Source organism: Rhamphochromis sp. 'chilingali' (genome assembly GCF_963969265.1).
Source record: "Rhamphochromis sp. 'chilingali' genome assembly, chromosome: 8".
NCBI classification, from domain to species: Eukaryota; Metazoa; Chordata; class Actinopteri; order Cichliformes; family Cichlidae; genus Rhamphochromis; species Rhamphochromis sp. 'chilingali'.
In genome coordinates this window covers 5,588,787-5,608,358 of record NC_137935.1, presented here as the reverse complement: position 1 = coordinate 5,608,358, position 19,572 = coordinate 5,588,787, and the positions used below count along the sequence as shown (strand labels likewise).

The 19,572-nt window shown below is 40.6% G+C and overlaps 1 protein-coding gene across 6 annotated transcripts in view; it reads left to right on the top strand.

Annotated features, from left to right (window-relative positions):
* prx (periaxin) overlaps window positions 1–18,613 on the top strand; it is a 46,496-nt gene extending 27,883 nt beyond the window's left edge. The window contains exons 8-10 of one of the 6 annotated variants that reach the window (XM_080889914.1): window positions 159–5,403; window positions 5,857–14,635; window positions 16,267–18,613. In XM_080889914.1, the coding sequence (XP_080746040.1) occupies window positions 159–5,403; window positions 5,857–14,635; window positions 16,267–16,556 (14,314 nt within the window). In that variant the 3' untranslated portion in view covers window positions 16,557–18,613. Of the gene's footprint in view, window positions 1–158; window positions 14,636–15,164; window positions 15,252–16,181 lie in introns of all 6 variants that reach the window. The other 5 variants (XM_080889915.1, XM_080889912.1, XM_080889911.1 and 2 more) reach the window with 5 other exon arrangements.
* Window positions 18,614–19,572: the final 959 nt, after the last annotated feature.

The following is a 19,572-nucleotide window of genomic DNA, read 5'->3' as shown; positions in this document are numbered from 1 at the left end:
ATAATACTACAATGCAATGCTTGTTGTACATTAAATTGCACAACATTAAATTATATCTATTGTAATGTTGTGCTTTAAATTAGATATAATCTTTTGGGGAAATATTACAATGTTCTTTCCTATTTCCTTTTTTCCTCTCTAAAACACTGTTTTCCAAGGTTCCCGCAAAAAGGAGCAAAAGTGGAGACAGGACGGTTTGAAGGGCAAGTGAATATTTCCCCATCTGAAATGCCTGGAGCTAAAGTGAAAAGCAAAGGAAAAGGACACAAGTTTGGCATCACCTTTCCTACAAGCAAACACACAAAGTCAGGCTCTACTTTGGAAACTGGATCTGTGGAGCTGAAGCCTCCGGGGGTAAACATCCAGCCGCCATCTGTGGAGTTCAGTTTGTCTGCTAATAAAGATGTGGAGAAGGGAGCATCTAAAGTTAGCCTACCTGATGTGGAGTTTGCTCTCCCTTCAGGAAAAGCTGAGACATCTTTGCCCAGTGTGAAGGGAACGGCCAAAATCAAAGCTCCTGAAATGGACATCAAAGGAAGAGCTGAAACAGCTGAAGGAAAAGTTCATGTAGATGCAGACAAAGGAGATGCAAAGGTCAGAATGCCAAAGTTGAAACTACCCAAAGTTAGACTCTCACACCATTCAGATGAAATTGATGGTGACATCAAGGTAAAAGCTGGAGGCATCAAAATGCCTCATACTGACATAAAACCTCCAGAGGTAGAAATCAAAGGAGATGGGCAGATCGGTCTTCCCTCTGTTGATATTTCTTTGCCTAAAGTGAAGGGAAAGACTGACATATTGATCAAAGATCACGAAGGAATTAGGAAGACTGCAATCAACATGCCTGCCAGTGACATCTCTGTAGCTGATATTGATTTGGAATTAGACAGCGGACGGAGAATTCCTGATGAGGTCGAGGGCACTTTTAAAGGGCCCAAGATCTCTATGCCAAAGGTTGATATCTCACTACCTAAGATGGGATCATCGGTGGACACTGAGTGCCCAGAAGTGGAAGGAAAATTCTCTCTACCTTCTGTTGAGCTCTCACTCCCAAAGGTCCAATCAGACAGTGGAGATGTCCATATGGACTACTATGTTGGTGGTGATGGAAAATTCAAAATGCCTGATTTTGACATTTCTCAACCAGGAGAAGTAAACATAAGGGGACAAGGTGTGGAAGGGGAATTCAAGTTACCCAAAGTGGACCTGATCCTTCCCAAAGGCAAAGCAGGAGTGACTGATGTTGAAGGGGAAGGAAATTTTCATTTACCACCAAGTGAAATGCAGATACCCTCTGTTGATATTTCTCTTGAAAAGGGAAGGGCAAAGGGCAAAATTGAAATGGAGGCTCCCTCTGCTAAAGGACGATTCAAAATGCCTTCACTTGATGTCAGACTCCCTAAGATGGGAACATCTGAAACTGAGGCTAATTTACATGGTTCTGATATCAAAGGAGGGAAAATTGAACTGCCATCAATAGATGTTTCTCTGTCAAAAGACAAGGGAGGGGCTGAAACTGATGGAAAAGGAAGCAATTTTAAAATGCCTTCATGTAATATATCCCTACCAAAACTGAAGCCATCTGAAAAAGAGGTTGTTTTAGAAGGGAGTGAAGTAAAAGGAGGCAAACTCAGCATGCCCACTGTAGACATTTCTCCTCCAAAAATAAAGCTACCTGACCCTGATGTCAAACTTGAAGGACCAGAACTTCCAGGTGTTGACTTTTCACTATCCAAGCCAAACATTGAGGCCAATGTGGAGCTCAGTGGCAGTGGGGGTAGCAAGTTCCAGCTCCCAACTTTTGATATCTCACTTCCAAAGGTGCCCACCAAAGAAGGGGAATTTGATATTGAATCTAAAGCAAAAGGAGGAGCAAAGTTCAACGTCCCATCACTTGACTTCGCTCTTCCTGTAATGAAATCACCAGAGGGAGAGGTAAAGATTGAGAGCCCTGAAGTCAAAGGAAGAAAATTCCAGATGCCTTCTTTGGATGTCTCACTACCAAAGATGAAGATGCCTGAGGGAAATCTTGTCCTAGAAGGACCTTCTCTTGACATCTCTCCTCCAAAGGGAAAAGCAAAAGGAAAAGCAGAGGGTGACATACAAGTAAAAAGTAAAGGAGAACCTTTTCAAATCCCTTCAGTTGATGTTTCTCTACCTCAAATTAAATCAAAGCAAGGTGATATAAATGTTGAAGGACCAGAAATTACCTTTGAAGGTAATGGGAAAGGAGGCAAATTCAATTTACCATCTGTTGACATTGATCTTCCTGTTGTAAAAATGCCGACTGTTGATATTTCACTTCCAAAAGGTAAAGAAGAGGGAGAAGTTGACACTGGCATTGACATAAACACTGAAGGGCCTGAAGGTAGAGGAGGAAAGATAACACTGCCAAAATTTGACATTTCTTTACCAAAGGTAAATTTTCCTGAGGGTGATGTCAAATTAAAAGGACCTGAAACAAAGGGAAGAAAGATTGAAATGCCAGATATTGACATATCACTCCCCAAAGGAAAAGTAGGGGGGGAAATTGAAGGGCACACTGGCAAAGGCAACAAGTTCAACATGCCCTCTATTAACATCTCTCTCCCTAAAATAAAATCTAAAAGACCAGATATAGATACTGAAGGTCCTCAAGTCAAAGGTGGAAAACCAAACATGCCATCCATAGATCTTTCTACACCTAATATAAAATCTCAGGATGTAGATGTCACGCTTGAGGGTCCTGATGTCAAGGGAGGGAACATCAAAATTCCATCTGTTGATGTTTCACTTCCTAAAGGAAAGGTTGAGGGTGACATAAATATCGAAGGCCCTGACATGAAAGGGGGCAAATTCAAAATGCCAAAATTTGATGTTTCTTTGCCTAAAGTCAGTCTCCCAAAGGCTGGAGTCGATGTTGAAGGACCAGATTTCAAAGGGAAACTTCAAATGCCCACTGCTGATATCTCTCTTCCAAAGGGAAAAGCAGATGTGGATATTGACATTGAAGGAAAAACTGGGAAAGGTGGCAAGTTTCACATGCCTTCAGTTGATATTTCTCTTCCTAAAATCAAAGCAAAGGGACTTGATGTTGATATCCAAGGGCCTGAAGTCAGAGGTGATATGTCACTCCCTAAAATCAAGTCTCCAGAGGTAGATATCAACCTCCAAGGTCCAGATATTAAAGGGGGGAAATTTAAATTGCCCACTGTCGACATGCCATCATTGGATCTTTCACTACCCAAAATGAAGTCTCCAGATGTAGATATTAATCTTGAGGGTCCTGATGTCAAGGGAGGGAACATCAAAATTCCATCTGTTGATGTTTCACTTCCTAAAGGAAAGGTTGAGGGCAGCCTTGATGTTGAGGGCCCTGAAGTGAAGGGTGACAAGTTTAAAATGCCAAAATTTGATATTTCTTTACCAAAAGAGAGTCTTCCAGAAGGTGGTGTCAAAATAAAAGGTCCTGACATTAAAACTGGAAAGATTGAGATGCCAGACATCGATATTTCACTCCCCAAAGGAAAAGCAAAAGGAAAAATTGAAGGAGATATTGGAAAAGGCGGAAAGTTCCACATGCCATCTATTGACCTGTCTTTTCCTAAAATCAAAGCCAAAGGTCCTGAAGTTAATGTTGAAGGCCCTCAGGTTGAAGGTGGGAAGCTAAATATACCATCCCTTGATGTTTCGCTACCCAAAATGAAATCTCCAGATGTAGATGTCACTCTTGAGGGTCCTGACGTCAAGGGAGGGAAGATCAAAATTCCATCTGTTGATGTTTCACTTCCTAAAGGAAAGGTTGAGGGTGACATAAATATCGAAGGCCCTGACATGAAAGGGGGCAAATTCAAAATGCCAAAATTTGATGTTTCTTTGCCTAAAGTCAGTCTCCCAAAGGCTGGAGTCGATGTTGAAGGACCAGATTTCAAAGGGAAACTTCAAATGCCCACTGCTGATATTTCTCTTCCAAAGGGAAAAGCAGATGTGGATATTGACATTGAAGGAAAAACTGGTAAAGGTGGCAAGTTTCACATGCCTTCAGTTGATATTTCTCTTCCTAAAATCAAAGCAAAGGGACTTGATGTTGATATCCAAGGGCCTGAAGTCAGAGGTGATATGTCACTCCCTAAAATCAAGTCTCCAGAGGTAGATATCAACCTCCAAGGTCCAGATATTAAAGGGGGGAAATTTAAATTGCCCACTGTCGACATGCCATCATTGGATCTCTCACTACCCAAAATGAAGTCTCCAGATGTAGATGTCACTCTTGAGGGTCCTGATGTCAAGGGAGGGAACATCAAAGTTCCATCTGTTGATGTTTCACTTCCTAAAGGAAAGGTTGAGGGTGACATAAATATCGAAGGCCCTGAGATGAAAGGGGGCAAATTCAAAATGCCAAAATTTGATGTTTCTTTGCCTAAAGTCAGTCTCCCAAAGGCTGGAGTCGATGTTGAAGGACCAGATTTCAAAGGGAAACTTCAAATGCCCACTGCTGATATCTCTCTTCCAAAGGGAAAAGCAGATGTTGATATTGACATTGAAGGAAAAACTGGTAAAGGTGGCAAGTTTCACATGCCTTCAGTTGATATTTCTCTTCCTAAAATCAAAGCAAAGGGACTTGATGTTGATATCCAAGGACCTGAAGTCAAAGGTGATATGTCACTCCCTAAAATCAAGTCTCCTGAGGTAGATATCAGCCTCCAAGGTCCAGATATTAAAGGGGGGAAATTTAAATTGCCCACTGTCGACATGCCATCATTGGATCTCTCACTACCCAAAATGAAGTCTCCAGATGTTGATGTCACTCTTGAGGGTCCTGATGTCAAGGGAGGGAACATCAAAATTCCATCTGTTGATGTTTCACTTCCTAAAGGAAAGGTTGAGGGTGACATAAATATCGAAGGCCCTGACATGAAAGGGGGCAAATTCAAAATGCCAAAATTTGATGTTTCTTTGCCTAAAGTCAGTCTCCCAAAGGCTGGAGTCGATGTTGAAGGACCAGATTTCAAAGGGAAACTTCAAATGCCCACTGCTGATATCTCTCTTCCAAAGGGAAAAGCAGATGTGGATATTGACATTGAAGGAAAAACTGGTAAAGGTGGCAAGTTTCACATGCCTTCAGTTGATATTTCTCTTCCTAAAATCAAAGCAAAGGGACTTGATGTTGATATCCAAGGGCCTGAAGTCAGAGGTGATATGTCACTCCCTAAAATCAAGTCTCCAGAGGTAGATATAAGCCTCCAAGGTCCAGATATTAAAGGGGGGAAATTTAAATTGCCCACTGTCGACATGCCATCATTGGATCTCTCACTACCCAAAATGAAGTCTCCAGATGTTGATGTCACTCTTGAGGGTCCTGATGTCAAGGGAGGGAACATCAAAATTCCATCTGTTGATGTTTCACTTCCTAAAGGAAAGGTTGAGGGCAGCCTTGATGTTGAGGGCCCTGAAGTGAAGGGTGACAAGTTTAAAATGCCAAAATTTGATATTTCTTTACCAAAAGAGAGTCTTCCAGAAGGTGGTGTCAAAATAAAAGGTCCTGACATTAAAACTGGAAAGATTGAGATGCCAGACATCGATATTTCACTCCCCAAAGGAAAAGCAAAAGGAAAAATTGAAGGAGATATTGGAAAAGGTGGAAAGTTCCACATGCCATCTATTGACCTGTCTTTTCCTAAAATCAAAGCCAAAGGTCCTGAAGTTAATGTTGAAGGCCCTCAGGTTGAAGGTGGGAAGCTAAATATACCATCCCTTGATGTTTCGCTACCCAAAATGAAATCTCCAGATGTAGATGTCACTCTTGAGGGTCCTGACGTCAAGGGAGGGAAGATCAAAATTCCATCTGTTGATGTTTCACTTCCTAAAGGAAAGGTTGAGGGTGACATAAATATCGAAGGCCCTGACATGAAAGGGGGCAAATTCAAAATGCCAAAATTTGATGTTTCTTTGCCTAAAGTCAGTCTCCCAAAGGCTGGAGTCGATGTTGAAGGACCAGATTTCAAAGGGAAACTTCAAATGCCCACTGCTGATATCTCTCTTCCAAAGGGAAAAGCAGATGTGGATATTGACATTGAAGGAAAAACTGGTAAAGGTGGCAAGTTTCACATGCCTTCAGTTGATATTTCTCTTCCTAAAATCAAAGCAAAGGGACTTGATGTTGATATCCAAGGGCCTGAAGTCAGAGGTGATATGTCACTCCCTAAAATCAAGTCTCCAGAGGTAGATATCAACCTCCAAGGTCCCGATATTAAAGGGGGGAAATTTAAATTGCCCACTGTCGACATGCCATCATTGGATCTCTCACTACCCAAAATGAAGTCTCCAGATGTAGATGTCACTCTTGAGGGTCCTGATGTCAAGGGAGGGAACATCAAAGTTCCATCTGTTGATGTTTCACTTCCTAAAGGAAAGGTTGAGGGTGACATAAATATCGAAGGCCCTGAGATGAAAGGGGGCAAATTCAAAATGCCAAAATTTGATGTTTCTTTGCCTAAAGTCAGTCTCCCAAAGGCTGGAGTCGATGTTGAAGGACCAGATTTCAAAGGGAAACTTCAAATGCCCACTGCTGATATCTCTCTTCCAAAGGGAAAAGCAGATGTTGATATTGACATTGAAGGAAAAACTGGTAAAGGTGGCAAGTTTCACATGCCTTCAGTTGATATTTCTCTTCCTAAAATCAAAGCAAAGGGACTTGATGTTGATATCCAAGGACCTGAAGTCAAAGGTGATATGTCACTCCCTAAAATCAAGTCTCCTGAGGTAGATATCAGCCTCCAAGGTCCAGATATTAAAGGGGGGGAATTTAAATTGCCCACTGTCGACATGCCATCATTGGATCTCTCACTACCCAAAATGAAGTCTCCAGATGTTGATGTCACTCTTGAGGGTCCTGATGTCAAGGGAGGGAACATCAAAATTCCATCTGTTGATGTTTCACTTCCTAAAGGAAAGGTTGAGGGTGACATAAATATCGAAGGCCCTGACATGAAAGGGGGCAAATTCAAAATGCCAAAATTTGATGTTTCTTTGCCTAAAGTCAGTCTCCCAAAGGCTGGAGTCGATGTTGAAGGACCAGATTTCAAAGGGAAACTTCAAATGCCCACTGCTGATATCTCTCTTCCAAAGGGAAAAGCAGATGTTGATATTGACATTGAAGGAAAAACTGGTAAAGGTGGCAAGTTTCACATGCCTTCAGTTGATATTTCTCTTCCTAAAATCAAAGCAAAGGGACTTGATGTTGATATCCAAGGACCTGAAGTCAAAGGTGATATGTCACTCCCTAAAATCAAGTCTCCTGAGGTAGATATCAGCCTCCAAGGTCCAGATATTAAAGGGGGGAAATTTAAATTGCCCACTGTCGACATGCCATCATTGGATCTCTCACTACCCAAAATGAAGTCTCCAGATGTTGATGTCACTCTTGAGGGTCCTGATGTCAAGGGAGGGAACATCAAAATTCCATCTGTTGATGTTTCACTTCCTAAAGGAAAGGTTGAGGGTGACATAAATATCGAAGGCCCTGACATGAAAGGGGGCAAATTCAAAATGCCAAAATTTGATGTTTCTTTGCCTAAAGTCAGTCTCCCAAAGGCTGGAGTCGATGTTGAAGGACCAGATTTCAAAGGGAAACTTCAAATGCCCACTGCTGATATCTCTCTTCCAAAGGGAAAAGCCGATGTGGATATTGACATTGAAGGAAAAACTGGTAAAGGTGGCAAGTTTCACATGCCTTCAGTTGATATTTCTCTTCCTAAAATCAAAGCAAAGGGACTTGATGTTGATATCCAAGGGCCTGAAGTCAGAGGTGATATGTCACTCCCTAAAATCAAGTCTCCAGAGGTAGATATCAACCTCCAAGGTCCAGATATTAAAGGGGGGAAATTTAAATTGCCCACTGTCGACATGCCATCATTGGATCTCTCACTACCCAAAATGAAGTCTCCAGATGTTGATGTCACTCTTGAGGGTCCTGATGTCAAGGGAGGGAACATCAAAATTCCATCTGTTGATGTTTCACTTCCTAAAGGAAAGGTTGAGGGCAGCCTTGATGTTGAGGGCCCTGAAGTGAAGGGTGACAAGTTTAAAATGCCAAAATTTGATATTTCTTTACCAAAAGAGAGTCTTCCAGAAGGTGGTGTCAAAATAAAAGGTCCTGACATTAAAACTGGAAAGATTGAGATGCCAGACATCGATATTTCACTCCCCAAAGGAAAAGCAAAAGGAAAAATTGAAGGAGATATTGGAAAAGGTGGAAAGTTCCACATGCCATTTATTGACCTGTCTTTTCCTAAAATCAAAGCCAAGGGACCTGAAATTAATGTCGAAGGCCCTCAGGTTGAAGGTGGGAAGCTAAATATACCATCCCTTGATGTTTCGCTACCCAAAATGAAATCTCCAGATGTAGATGTCACTCTTGAGGGTCCTGATGTCAAGGGAGGGAAGATCAAAATTCCATCTGTTGATGTTTCACTTCCTAAAGGAAAGGTTGAGGGTGACATAAATATCGAAGGCCCTGAGATGAAAGGGGGCAAATTCAAAATGCCAAAATTTGATGTTTCTTTGCCTAAAGTCAGTCTCCCAAAGGCTGGAGTCGATGTTGAAGGACCAGATTTCAAAGGGAAACTTCAAATGCCCACTGCTGATATCTCTCTTCCAAAGGGAAAAGCAGATGTGGATATTGACATTGAAGGAAAAACTGGTAAAGGTGGCAAGTTTCACATGCCTTCAGTTGATATTTCTCTTCCTAAAATCAAAGCAAAGGGACTTGATGTTGATATCCAAGGACCTGAAGTCAGAGGTGATATGTCACTCCCTAAAATCAAGTCTCCAGAGGTAGATATCAGCCTCCAAGGTCCAGATATTAAAGGGGGGAAATTTAAATTGCCCACTGTCGACATGCCATCATTGGATCTCTCACTACCCAAAATGAAGTCTCCAGATGTTGATGTCACTCTTGAGGGTCCTGATGTCAAGGGAGGGAACATCAAAATTCCATCTGTTGATGTTTCACTTCCTAAAGGAAAGGTTGAGGGTGACATAAATGTCGAAGGCCCTGAGATGAAAGGGGGCAAATTCAAAATGCCAAAATTTGATGTTTCTTTGCCTAAAGTCAGTCTCCCAAAGGCTGGAGTCGATGTTGAAGGACCAGATTTCAAAGGGAAACTTCAAATGCCCACTGCTGATATCTCTCTTCCAAAGGGAAAAGCAGATGTGGATATTGACATTGAAGGAAAAACTGGTAAAGGTGGCAAGTTTCACATGCCTTCAGTTGATATTTCTCTTCCTAAAATCAAAGTAAAGGGACTTGATGTTGATATCCAAGGGCCTGAAGTCAGAGGTGATATGTCACTCCCTAAAATCAAGTCTCCAGAGGTAGATATAAGCCTCCAAGGTCCAGATATTAAAGGGGGGAAATTTAAATTGCCCACTGTCGACATGCCATCATTGGATCTCTCACTACCCAAAATGAAGTCTCCAGATGTTGATGTCACTCTTGAGGGTCCTGATGTCAAGGGAGGGAACATCAAAATTCCATCTGTTGATGTTTCACTTCCTAAAGGAAAGGTTGAGGGTGACATAAATATCGAAGGCCCTGACATGAAAGGGGGCAAATTCAAAATGCCAAAATTTGATGTTTCTTTGCCTAAAGTCAGTCTCCCAAAGGCTGGAGTCGATGTTGAAGGACCAGATTTCAAAGGGAAACTTCAAATGCCCACTGCTGATATCTCTCTTCCAAAGGGAAAAGCAGATGTGGATATTGACATTGAAGGAAAAACTGGTAAAGGTGGCAAGTTTCACATGCCTTCAGTTGATATTTCTCTTCCTAAAATCAAAGCAAAGGGACTTGATGTTGATATCCAAGGGCCTGAAGTCAGAGGTGATATGTCACTCCCTAAAATCAAGTCTCCAGAGGTAGATATAAGCCTCCAAGGTCCAGGTATTAAAGGGGGGAAATTTAAATTGCCCACTGTCGACATGCCATCATTGGATCTCTCACTACCCAAAATGAAGTCTCCAGATGTTGATGTCACTCTTGAGGGTCCTGATGTCAAGGGAGGGAACATCAAAATTCCATCTGTTGATGTTTCACTTCCTAAAGGAAAGGTTGAGGGTGACATAAATATCGAAGGCCCTGACATGAAAGGGGGCAAATTCAAAATGCCAAAATTTGATGTTTCTTTGCCTAAAGTCAGTCTCCCAGAAGGTGGTGTAAAAATAAAGGGCCATGATACTAAAGGTGGGACAACTGAGATACCCGAAATTGATATTTCACTCCCTAAAGCAAAAGCACACGGAGAAATTGACGGGCACGCTGAAAAGGGTGGAAGGTTTCATATGCCATCTGTCTCTCTTCCTAAAATCAAAGCAACGGGACCTCAATTCAACATAGAAGGTGCACATCCAGGGTTTGAGATTTTACTACCTGAAGGAAAAGCTGAAGTTGACCTCAACATCGAAGGTCCTGGCAATAAAGGACGCAAATTCACAATGCCCAAAGTTGATATTTCACTTCCAAAGATGAACTTCCCAGAAGGTGATATCAAAGTGGAAGGACCCAACGTGAAGGGAGAAAAGGTTACAGTTCCAGAGGGTACAGTAGAGGGAGATATCAATATTGAAGGACTCTCTGAAAAAGGAAGGTTTGATATCCCGAAGGTTGAAGTTGATAAAAAAGGAGGTGGATTCCATATGCCAAGTCTTGACATAAATCTGCCCAAATTTGACCTTGACCTCAGCCTGCCCTCTGGTGTAAAAGCTAAAGGCTTCAAAGTTGATACTCTAAGTCCTGATGCATCTGGAGATTTGGAGATGTCTGGTCTTACAGGAGGCCTTAATCCTGCCAAATTGGAAGTTAAGAATGAAGATATAGAGACAGGTGGTCTAGAAGGTCCAGGTGCATCCCTAAAACTTCCCACAGTAAAACTACCAACAGTTGACATCTCAGCTCCAAAGATGGATCTCAATTTTGGCCTTACAAAACCCAAAGGTGATGATGTGGAAGTAGAACTTCTGAAAGCAGAAGGAGGGAGGCCTTCTTCAGGGGGCAGCTTTGATCTACCTGTTTTCCTCAAAGTACCTAGTTTCACTCTTCCTAGGTTTGGGGGAAAGACAAAGAGCTGTAACTTGGAAATACCAGTACCTAAGGGAGATACTTCACTCAGTTCACCACATGTAGAAGGAGAGATCAGAGCACCGTCGGTGGAGTTTGATGGAGGTGGAAAAGTCAAGGTGAAAAAACCTAAAATCAAACTGCCCTCATTTGGCATGTCCAAGAAGGCTGCAGATGTATCAGTCTCTTGTCCTGATGTTGATGTTAAAGGGAAAAAGGGAAAAATTGACATTCATCAACCAGATATCAATGTTGACAACTCAGATGACATGTCAAAATACAAAATGAAATTTCCCAAGTTAAAAATATCATCACCCAAAAGTGAACTCCCAGAGGAAAAAGTTGAAGCAAAACTGGATGCAGATGTAGAGGCAAAAGGTGGCTTCCATGCACCTGACGTCTCTTTAAAACTGCCAAAGTTTTCTATCCCAGGCTTTGTCTCTAAAGAAAAAGACCTAGGTAAGCCAAGTGGTGACCTTGAAGCTAAAACCAAGGTCAAGATGCCTTCTGTTGAGCTCTCGTTACCAGCAGCTAAAACACCAGAGACTGAGGTTCTTCTCCCAAAAGCAGAAGTTGATGTTACAGAGGCTGATATAAGAGGTTATGAGGGAAACCTTAAAATTCCCAAAATGCCAACGATTGATGTTTCTCTCCCCAAATTAGACCTTGATGTGTCCTTGCCCAGAGGAAAGTCTCCAAAGATTGAAGGACCAGACCTGGAGCTAAAAGGGGGTGACGGAAAATTCAAAAGGCCTCATTTTAATATGCCTGCACTTGATATTTCACTTCCAAAAGCAAAGACTGATTCACCAGATTTAGAAATGAAGGAGACTACAGAGGGAAAGTTAAAAATGCCTCACATAAAAATGCCCAACATTGACATATCGCTTCCTAAAGGAAAACTCAAAGATACTGAGGCAGAAATAGAAGTGGATGGACAAGGAGAAGCAAAAGTCAAAACACCTTATCTGAAAATGCCCAATGCTGATGTTTCTCTGCCTAAAGGTCATATTGAAGGTCCAGAGATAGAGATTCAAGGAGAAGGTGGAAAATTCAAGATGCCACATCTAAGCATGCCTTCTGTTGATATTTCATTGCCCAAAGGGAAGATTGGAGGTCCAGATGTTGAAGTAGAAGGACATGGCAAAGGAAATTTTAAGATGCCTCACTGGAAAAAGCCAGATGTTGATATCTCTCTAACCAAAGGACAGACTGAAGGTCCAGAAGTGGAGTTAAAGGGGGAAGGTGGGAAATTTAAGATACCACATCTAAGCATGCCCTCTGTTGATATTTCACTGCCCAGCGGAAAGACTGGAGATGCAGAGACTGAAACAGAAGGAAATGAAAGAGCGAAATTCAAAACACCACAAATGAAAATGCCTTCAGTTGATATTTCAGCACCCAAGGGAAAGATTGAAGGTGCAGATATCGAAATGAATGTTGATGTTTCTCTACCTAAAGGAAAAGTTGAAAGTCCAGGAGTTCGAGATGTGGAGATCAAAGGAGAAGCTGGAAAATTCAAGATGCCCCACATCAATATGCCTTCAGTTGATATTTCACTACCTAAAGGAAAAACAGAAGGTGCAGAGATCGAGCTGGAAGGAGGTGCAGGGGGGGGGATCAGAATGCCTCAGGTCAAAATGCCAGGTTTTAACGTCTCTCTACCCAAAGGAAAAGCTGGCAAAATTAAAGGAGAGATTGAAATTGAGGGAGATGGCAGCAAAATGCCACATATGACAGTGCCTTCAGTCAATATTTCACTTCCAACGGGAGAGACTGAAGGTGCCAACGCTACAATTAAGGGTGAGGGAGGAATATTCAGGATGCCAAAAGTTGACATTTCTCTTCCTAAAGGAAAACCTTCAGTGCAAGGTCCTGAGGCAGATATCAGGGGAGATAGAGGAGAGTTCAAGATGCCAAATGTGGGCATATCACTTCCCAAGGGAAAAGTAAACATTGATACACCAGCAGAGAAAATGGAGACAGAGGGAGGAATCATCAAACTGCCAGATATCAAGATGCCAAAAGTTGATATTTCACTCCCGAAAGGCAAAAGTAAAGGTAGTGAGGTATCTGTTGTAGAGATGAAAGTAACCAGTTCTGATATTAAAGTTCCAGAGGGAGAAATACTACTGCCAATGGCTAAAACCACTGAAGCAGAGATTAACTTACCAAGTGGTAAGGCTGACCTGGACACTGGGGCTCTTGGAGAAGCTGATTTGCATTTTGAGGGTGAGCACAAAGGCCTAAAATTAAAAGTCCCGACAATAGATATCAAAGGTCCAAAAGGAGGCTTAGAACTTGATACTGGACTTCACAAAGGGGAGGGCAAAAAGGACAGGAAAAAAGTTGATCTACCTGACTTAGATGTCACTACAGAAACCAGCAGCAAAGTAAAAGGGCCTAAAGTCAAAGGAACAAAATTCAAGATTGGAATGCCAAAAAAGAAAAACGGTGGAGAAAGATTTGAGTATTTTGAAGTTGAAACCCAGAATGGTCATAAAGATGACAAAAATCGTGTTAACCATCCAGTACCAGAAGTTACATTACCAAGTGTAAGTCTAAAAACAGAAGTGAAAGGAGAGGGTGGCTCCTCATCTCCACATGCAGGAATCAGAGTCCCCAAAATACCAGACATAGAGTTTGATATTGGCTCATCTCAAGATGGAGATAACAGCAAAACAGAAAAAGGCAAGAAAATCAAAATCCCTAAGTTTGGCGTCCCATTACCCTCCCTATCCTCACCAGAGGAAAGTGTGAATGTCCATGGGCCAGAAATTCAGTATGAGGGCCCTAAAATGCCTAAAGTAAAGAAAGCGGTTTTTGTCTTGGTAGACACTCCTCCAACAAATAAGCCTGCTACAAGCACAAGTCCCTTAAAAGGGGAAGCAATGGCTGAGGCTGAGACAGAGACTGTCAAAGTGAAGATGCCCAAAATCAAAAAGAAGCCAAGCTTTGGAAAGTCCAAAGAAAAGTCAGCTGCTGCAAGTGCAGAAAAAGAAGGGGCAGAAGAAGAAAAGTCAAAGGGGGGAAGAATAAAGATGCCTAAAGTGTCGTTTTCGTCTGGCAAATCTGCATCATTTGGTGGTGACACTGTCAAAAGAGAAGGTTCAAGTTCAAGTCTCAATGGTGAAAGCCCTCACAAGGGCTCCAAGGAAGAGAAGGTGGCATTCAGTGGTAAAATCAAACTCCCAAAGGTGGAGTTCACCAGTCTATATGGGAAGACGGGTGCAAGAGGAGCAGACATGGAAACAAGTGGGGAACTGGGAAAGCATTCATCACCAGAAGAAGTACAATCAAGCACAATGTTACCAGGGGGTTTCACTGAGGAGCCTTTGAAGGATTTGGTGTCTTCTCGTGCCAGAACAGAAATGCTGGACAGGGACAGCTCAGAGTCCCCTTCTGGTTTTGCCACAGAGTTCACCTCAACAAAGTTTCAAGCTTGGAGCAAGGTGGAGAGCAAAAGCAGGGAATCAGAAGAGAGAGAGTCTTCCTCATGGTTTAAGGTCCCAAAGGTCACCTTGAAGCCACATGCCACAGGTAAGGCTAAAGGAGATGCTATCCGATTGTTCAGTCTGACGTCACTAGCCGTGTCTGGGCCTAAACTCTGCTGCAGGTCCATATATCAAACGATCACTATGGCATTACTGAGAGTTGAAAAACTGTCTAAAGTCTTTCATCTTTAATAAAATGATCAGCGTTCTGCTCTACCAGGTGTAACAATTGAGTTTAACATCCAGGCATCCATGAAAACGGAATTTATGACATCTAACGGAGTTAGAAGTTAGCAGGAGTTAGCTCGCTAGCTTCTATCTAAATACAATATAGCATGTCCTGACTGCGGGGTTTTGGAAACAAATTAAAACGTACAGCTCTGCTATCACTTCCAGCATTAATGAAGACAGAAAACTAAACAGCAGTGACGTTTGTAGGGTTACTGAAGTTGGGTTAGCTGGTATATAATGATGTGCTACGTGACCGCTAGCGACACAGCTATGTTAGCATAATATAAACAAGCTAACTTTTTTTCCACTCAATAAAAGTTAACATGAGTGTTCTCGGTGGTCAGGAACAAATGTAATCGCATGGCAGGATGCTGTAAAAGGACCAAACTTCAGCCAGGAGAACAACTGAGATAATCCATCCACAATACGAGGTTAGTCATTCATATACTGCTGCATGGGCTGGGCTGTAGTTACATCCTAAGGTTTTAAAAGCTGAGCTTAAATAAATGATTAGTGGTAATAAAAGCCGAGGGAGGTCAACAGTGATCACTGACTGTTTTAGGAGCTTTTTGAGATCAAATAGAAGAAAATACATAACATTAAACATGTTAACAACACAAAAGCCATATTAAACGCAGACTACTTTAGACCCGGAAGTAGGATTCGTCGCGTCATCACTGAACAACCGGATTGGGCTGGCATTACGTCAATACTGCTGTTAATGTTATTATTAAAGCCGCTTTTTGTAAAAACCCTCTGAGATATTTAATTAAAAACTTCACCACAAGATGGCAGCATTTTACCAGAAAGTTTTAGTGCAGGTTTTGAACCCAACCCAGTCAGCTTTAAATTCTTCTGCATTCATTTGAATCACTGTGCATTGCCACACTAAAAGACTAGTCATCCAGTGTTTCATGTTTCTTTAAGAAAAATGCATAGCCTGAGCTCTTATATATTTTAATAGATATAGTAAGGACAAGAAAATAGAGATTTTTTTATCAAAGCACTACATTGAAAATTTAGAAAAATCTAAATTTGTATCTACCCCGTCTATTAAATTTGCCCGTTTAGTTGCATTATGAGAAATGAGAAAATAAAGCATATAAATGAGAAAATGAAAAACTGTAAAAGTCTACACATTCAAAAATGATGTTTAATCAATTTTGCATGTGGTTCTCATATGTTATGTCTGGATTTTACTGGGTTTTTTCACTATATTACCACAGGATTTATTAGAATATACTTTACACTATCTATACTTTATTCTTGCTGCTACCTTTGATGTTTTTTGTATATTTTTTTGTGTTCCTGGTAAATAAATCACTAATCTATATACTCTTGTTTTGTCTCTTCTACATAAGACTAAGTTTCTTTTCCCTCTTGATTTCTTCACCTATCCTCCTCTTTTTCTTTCATTTCTCTTATTTCCTGGCCTACCTACCGCAGGCTTCCTCCAGATAACTCCAGAGAGTTCTCCTCAGGCCCAGCAGAAAGGTGAGGTAGGGGGTGAGGCAGATGTCTCGGGGTCTTTCTGCCTCCACACCTCAGGGCTCGACTTCACCACCTCGCAAATGACCGAAGAGCACCAAATCTCTTCCTCCGAGGAGGGAACTGTCACCATGGTGACAAAGACCACCAGAATCACCCACCTGGCTGAAACACGAACAGACGAGTCTTCAACGACCACAGCAACAACAAAGACAACAACAGCAGCTCACCAGGTGTCAAAGTACTGAAGATGCTGGAATGGTATCTTTAATGTATTTTACTTTTCTTGTTATTGTTGTTTAGTTTTTTTGTGAGGTTGCCGTGTTAATATAAAGTAAACCTCTAATAAAAGGACAATTCATCCCCAAATTAGTGATACATTAGTTTTTTCTTCTGACCTGTAGTGCTGTTTATCTACTGAACTTTTTTGAACTGATTATTTGTGGGCTCCACGCATCATTTCTCCAGCTAATATCGCCAAAACTGGGCAACTCTAACCAAATCAATTTAGATGGATAAATAGTAACATAGCCCAGAGGAACACCGTGTATATTAATTTGGGGTTCATCTGTGCCTTAACAAAAAAAATTATATTATATTTTCATAGATGATGTATGAATGTGATGAACTACAATAACATTACATCAAGCAGTATTATTGTCATTATTATAGCTAAAGATTGCTATATATTTCCTTCTCTCATCTTACATGTGACGACTTTTTTTGTTACGGTTTGTTAGTTTAGTCCAAATTATTTATCCGATTTTGTTTGGTTTTTAAAGGTTTCACTCTGAATGTAAACATGTCGGACTGTTTCATTATTTATTTTTGTTTTGTGTTTGAAATGCGCTGGAAAGAGTCTTTTACTCACATCGACTTCATGGTTCATGATTCAGTTCCATGATCATTTAAAAATATTTCATTATGAACCATCACAACGTAGGCCAGAGGAATATTTATGTAAATAAAACAATATAATTGCTTTTTTGAAGCTGTTTCCTTTTCAGTTCAAAATGTATTTTCATATTTACCAAAGCATAAATGATATTGTTTTGACCTGAAACAATGTTTTGTTTATCTTGAAGAAAAAGTGTGAACTTTCTGAGATTATGGGCTTTTTTTTGCCATAGTTTTATATATTAGCACATTTAGCCTGTGCTTTTTTTTTTTCCCAGAGACGGTCAGTGAGTAAGCAGGACGCTCTGGACTCTTTATCTGCTGTGGGGATCAAACCTGTGACTATCTGGTTATAGGTTGCTCTCAAATATTTAGCCCAACCTGCTGCTAATATATTTTTTATTAATGTTTTTACTGTACAATGCCAAAAAAAAGGGCACCACTGTATTTTTTGTGAATGAGGCTGTAGCTTTAAAATACACTGATATTTCTGAAGCTCGGCTGTTAAGTATTGTTGCGTTTCAAAACATCAGCAGTGAGCTGGACGGAAATTTGGGGATTTAAACCAGAAATTCAGAAATTTTAGAGAGGAAACTGTAAAGTTTATTCTGTTGATCCAAGTTGCTAAAAGGCTGCTAGAGTGAGACTAGTGGGGGTGGCGTGTCTTGATCTTGTTGCAAAGCAATCGTGTTAGAAAAAAAGGCCAGAAAACAGAGTTATAAATATTTCTAAAAACACCAAAAATTACTGTCGGAGAGATTGAAACTTTAAGTGCCTTTACCCAGTACAATTTAAACAATGTATCTACTATTTAATGTATAAACTGTTTTAAAATGGAATAATCTTCTTGAATATCAGTTTTTATGTCTCTAAATTTTGATATTTAAGTTTAATTTATAAACAAAGAACTTACCATTTATAAACATGTTTGTAATTTTTCTGGTATTCTGTTAAAACGTCCTACCTTAAAGGATACACCAATCAGGCTTTTTGAACGGTTTTCTATTTTCAAGTAGATGTAAAACATTTAAGAATAAACACTTTTATGTTTCCTTTATTTGGCTGACTGATGGAATGAAGCTGCGTGGTAAAATGCATGAATCCATAAAAGAGTTGTCTCATTAACAACATTTAGCACAGTGCCTTTTTTTGCAGCTGAGAACTAGAACTTTAAAAAAAGCTGAGACGAATAGTGACATGTGAAGGTAACGCGCACTGAGGCAGGATGTACATGCAGAGAGATTTTTAACTTTCTGGTTTAACAAGGTCTTCGAATTTCTTTTTGATTCTAAGGGTTTCAGTGGCAAGTGTTTTGTCAGAGCTGCATTGAAAGAATGTTTGTAAAGATGTTACTTAAATAAAGTAATATTCACACAAAAAGTCTTCTGTCCTGTAGTCAAATTTTAAATAAATTTCAGTGAAATTTTCAAAGAGACAACATTATTTCCTACTCCATATTTTTATATTGCATAATTCTCATCTCAGAGTTATTCTTCATCATAAGCTGGGCCTTGGTGCAGATCCTCACTTCATTAAATGTCTGAAACAAGCTGTTTTTAGATCTTCACTTTAAGGCCACCCAACTTTCATAAACCAACTTCCCCCTGAATCGATGCCCCTCACAGGGGCAACGGGTAGGTGGAGCTTGTGTGTAGCACTTTGTGCCTTAATTGACCATATTAGGGAGATCCTCCCTCTATGACATCATCCCTAGCCAAGGGTATAAAAAAAATGACTGAAAAGGCTATTTAAAGCAGTTTATAGCAATTTATGGTGTGTGTATACTTGCCTCATTATTTGAAAACCACTTTATTTAATATAAGCATACACCATTTAAGAGTATGACAGAACATATGAACAAAGCACAACATGTACATTTTAAATTCCTAATATAAGAAACGCAGTGGTCTGGAAGCCCATTTAAATCCAGAAAAATAATTAAGACTCTTAATAATCTTTAATGTATTTCTTTTTGAATATTTTGACTATATGATACCAAAGCTCGGTTTTACTGGCCTGTTTATATTAGAGTTATGAAAAAGATCCATAGCACACGAATGAGGCTTATTGAAAATGTCTGGAGAGGAGGACTTTGGAGGGAAAAAGTAAATTGTGCACATGGATGTATGACGTCTTCTTTCTATGTGTGTGTGTGTCTGTGTGTGTCTCCCAATCTACTCATCTGCTGCTGTGATGATGCTGTGAAAACGTAGGCTCTCTGGTGAGAGTATGTGAGGCTACACTAATGCTGTATGAGGAGTAAACAATGCCATGAAGCAGAGACAGGGGAAAGTGCAGCATCACCAGCTACAAACTTACTGTTTTCAGTTCACTGAACAATTTCAGCATTTTTAAAATCTCATAATT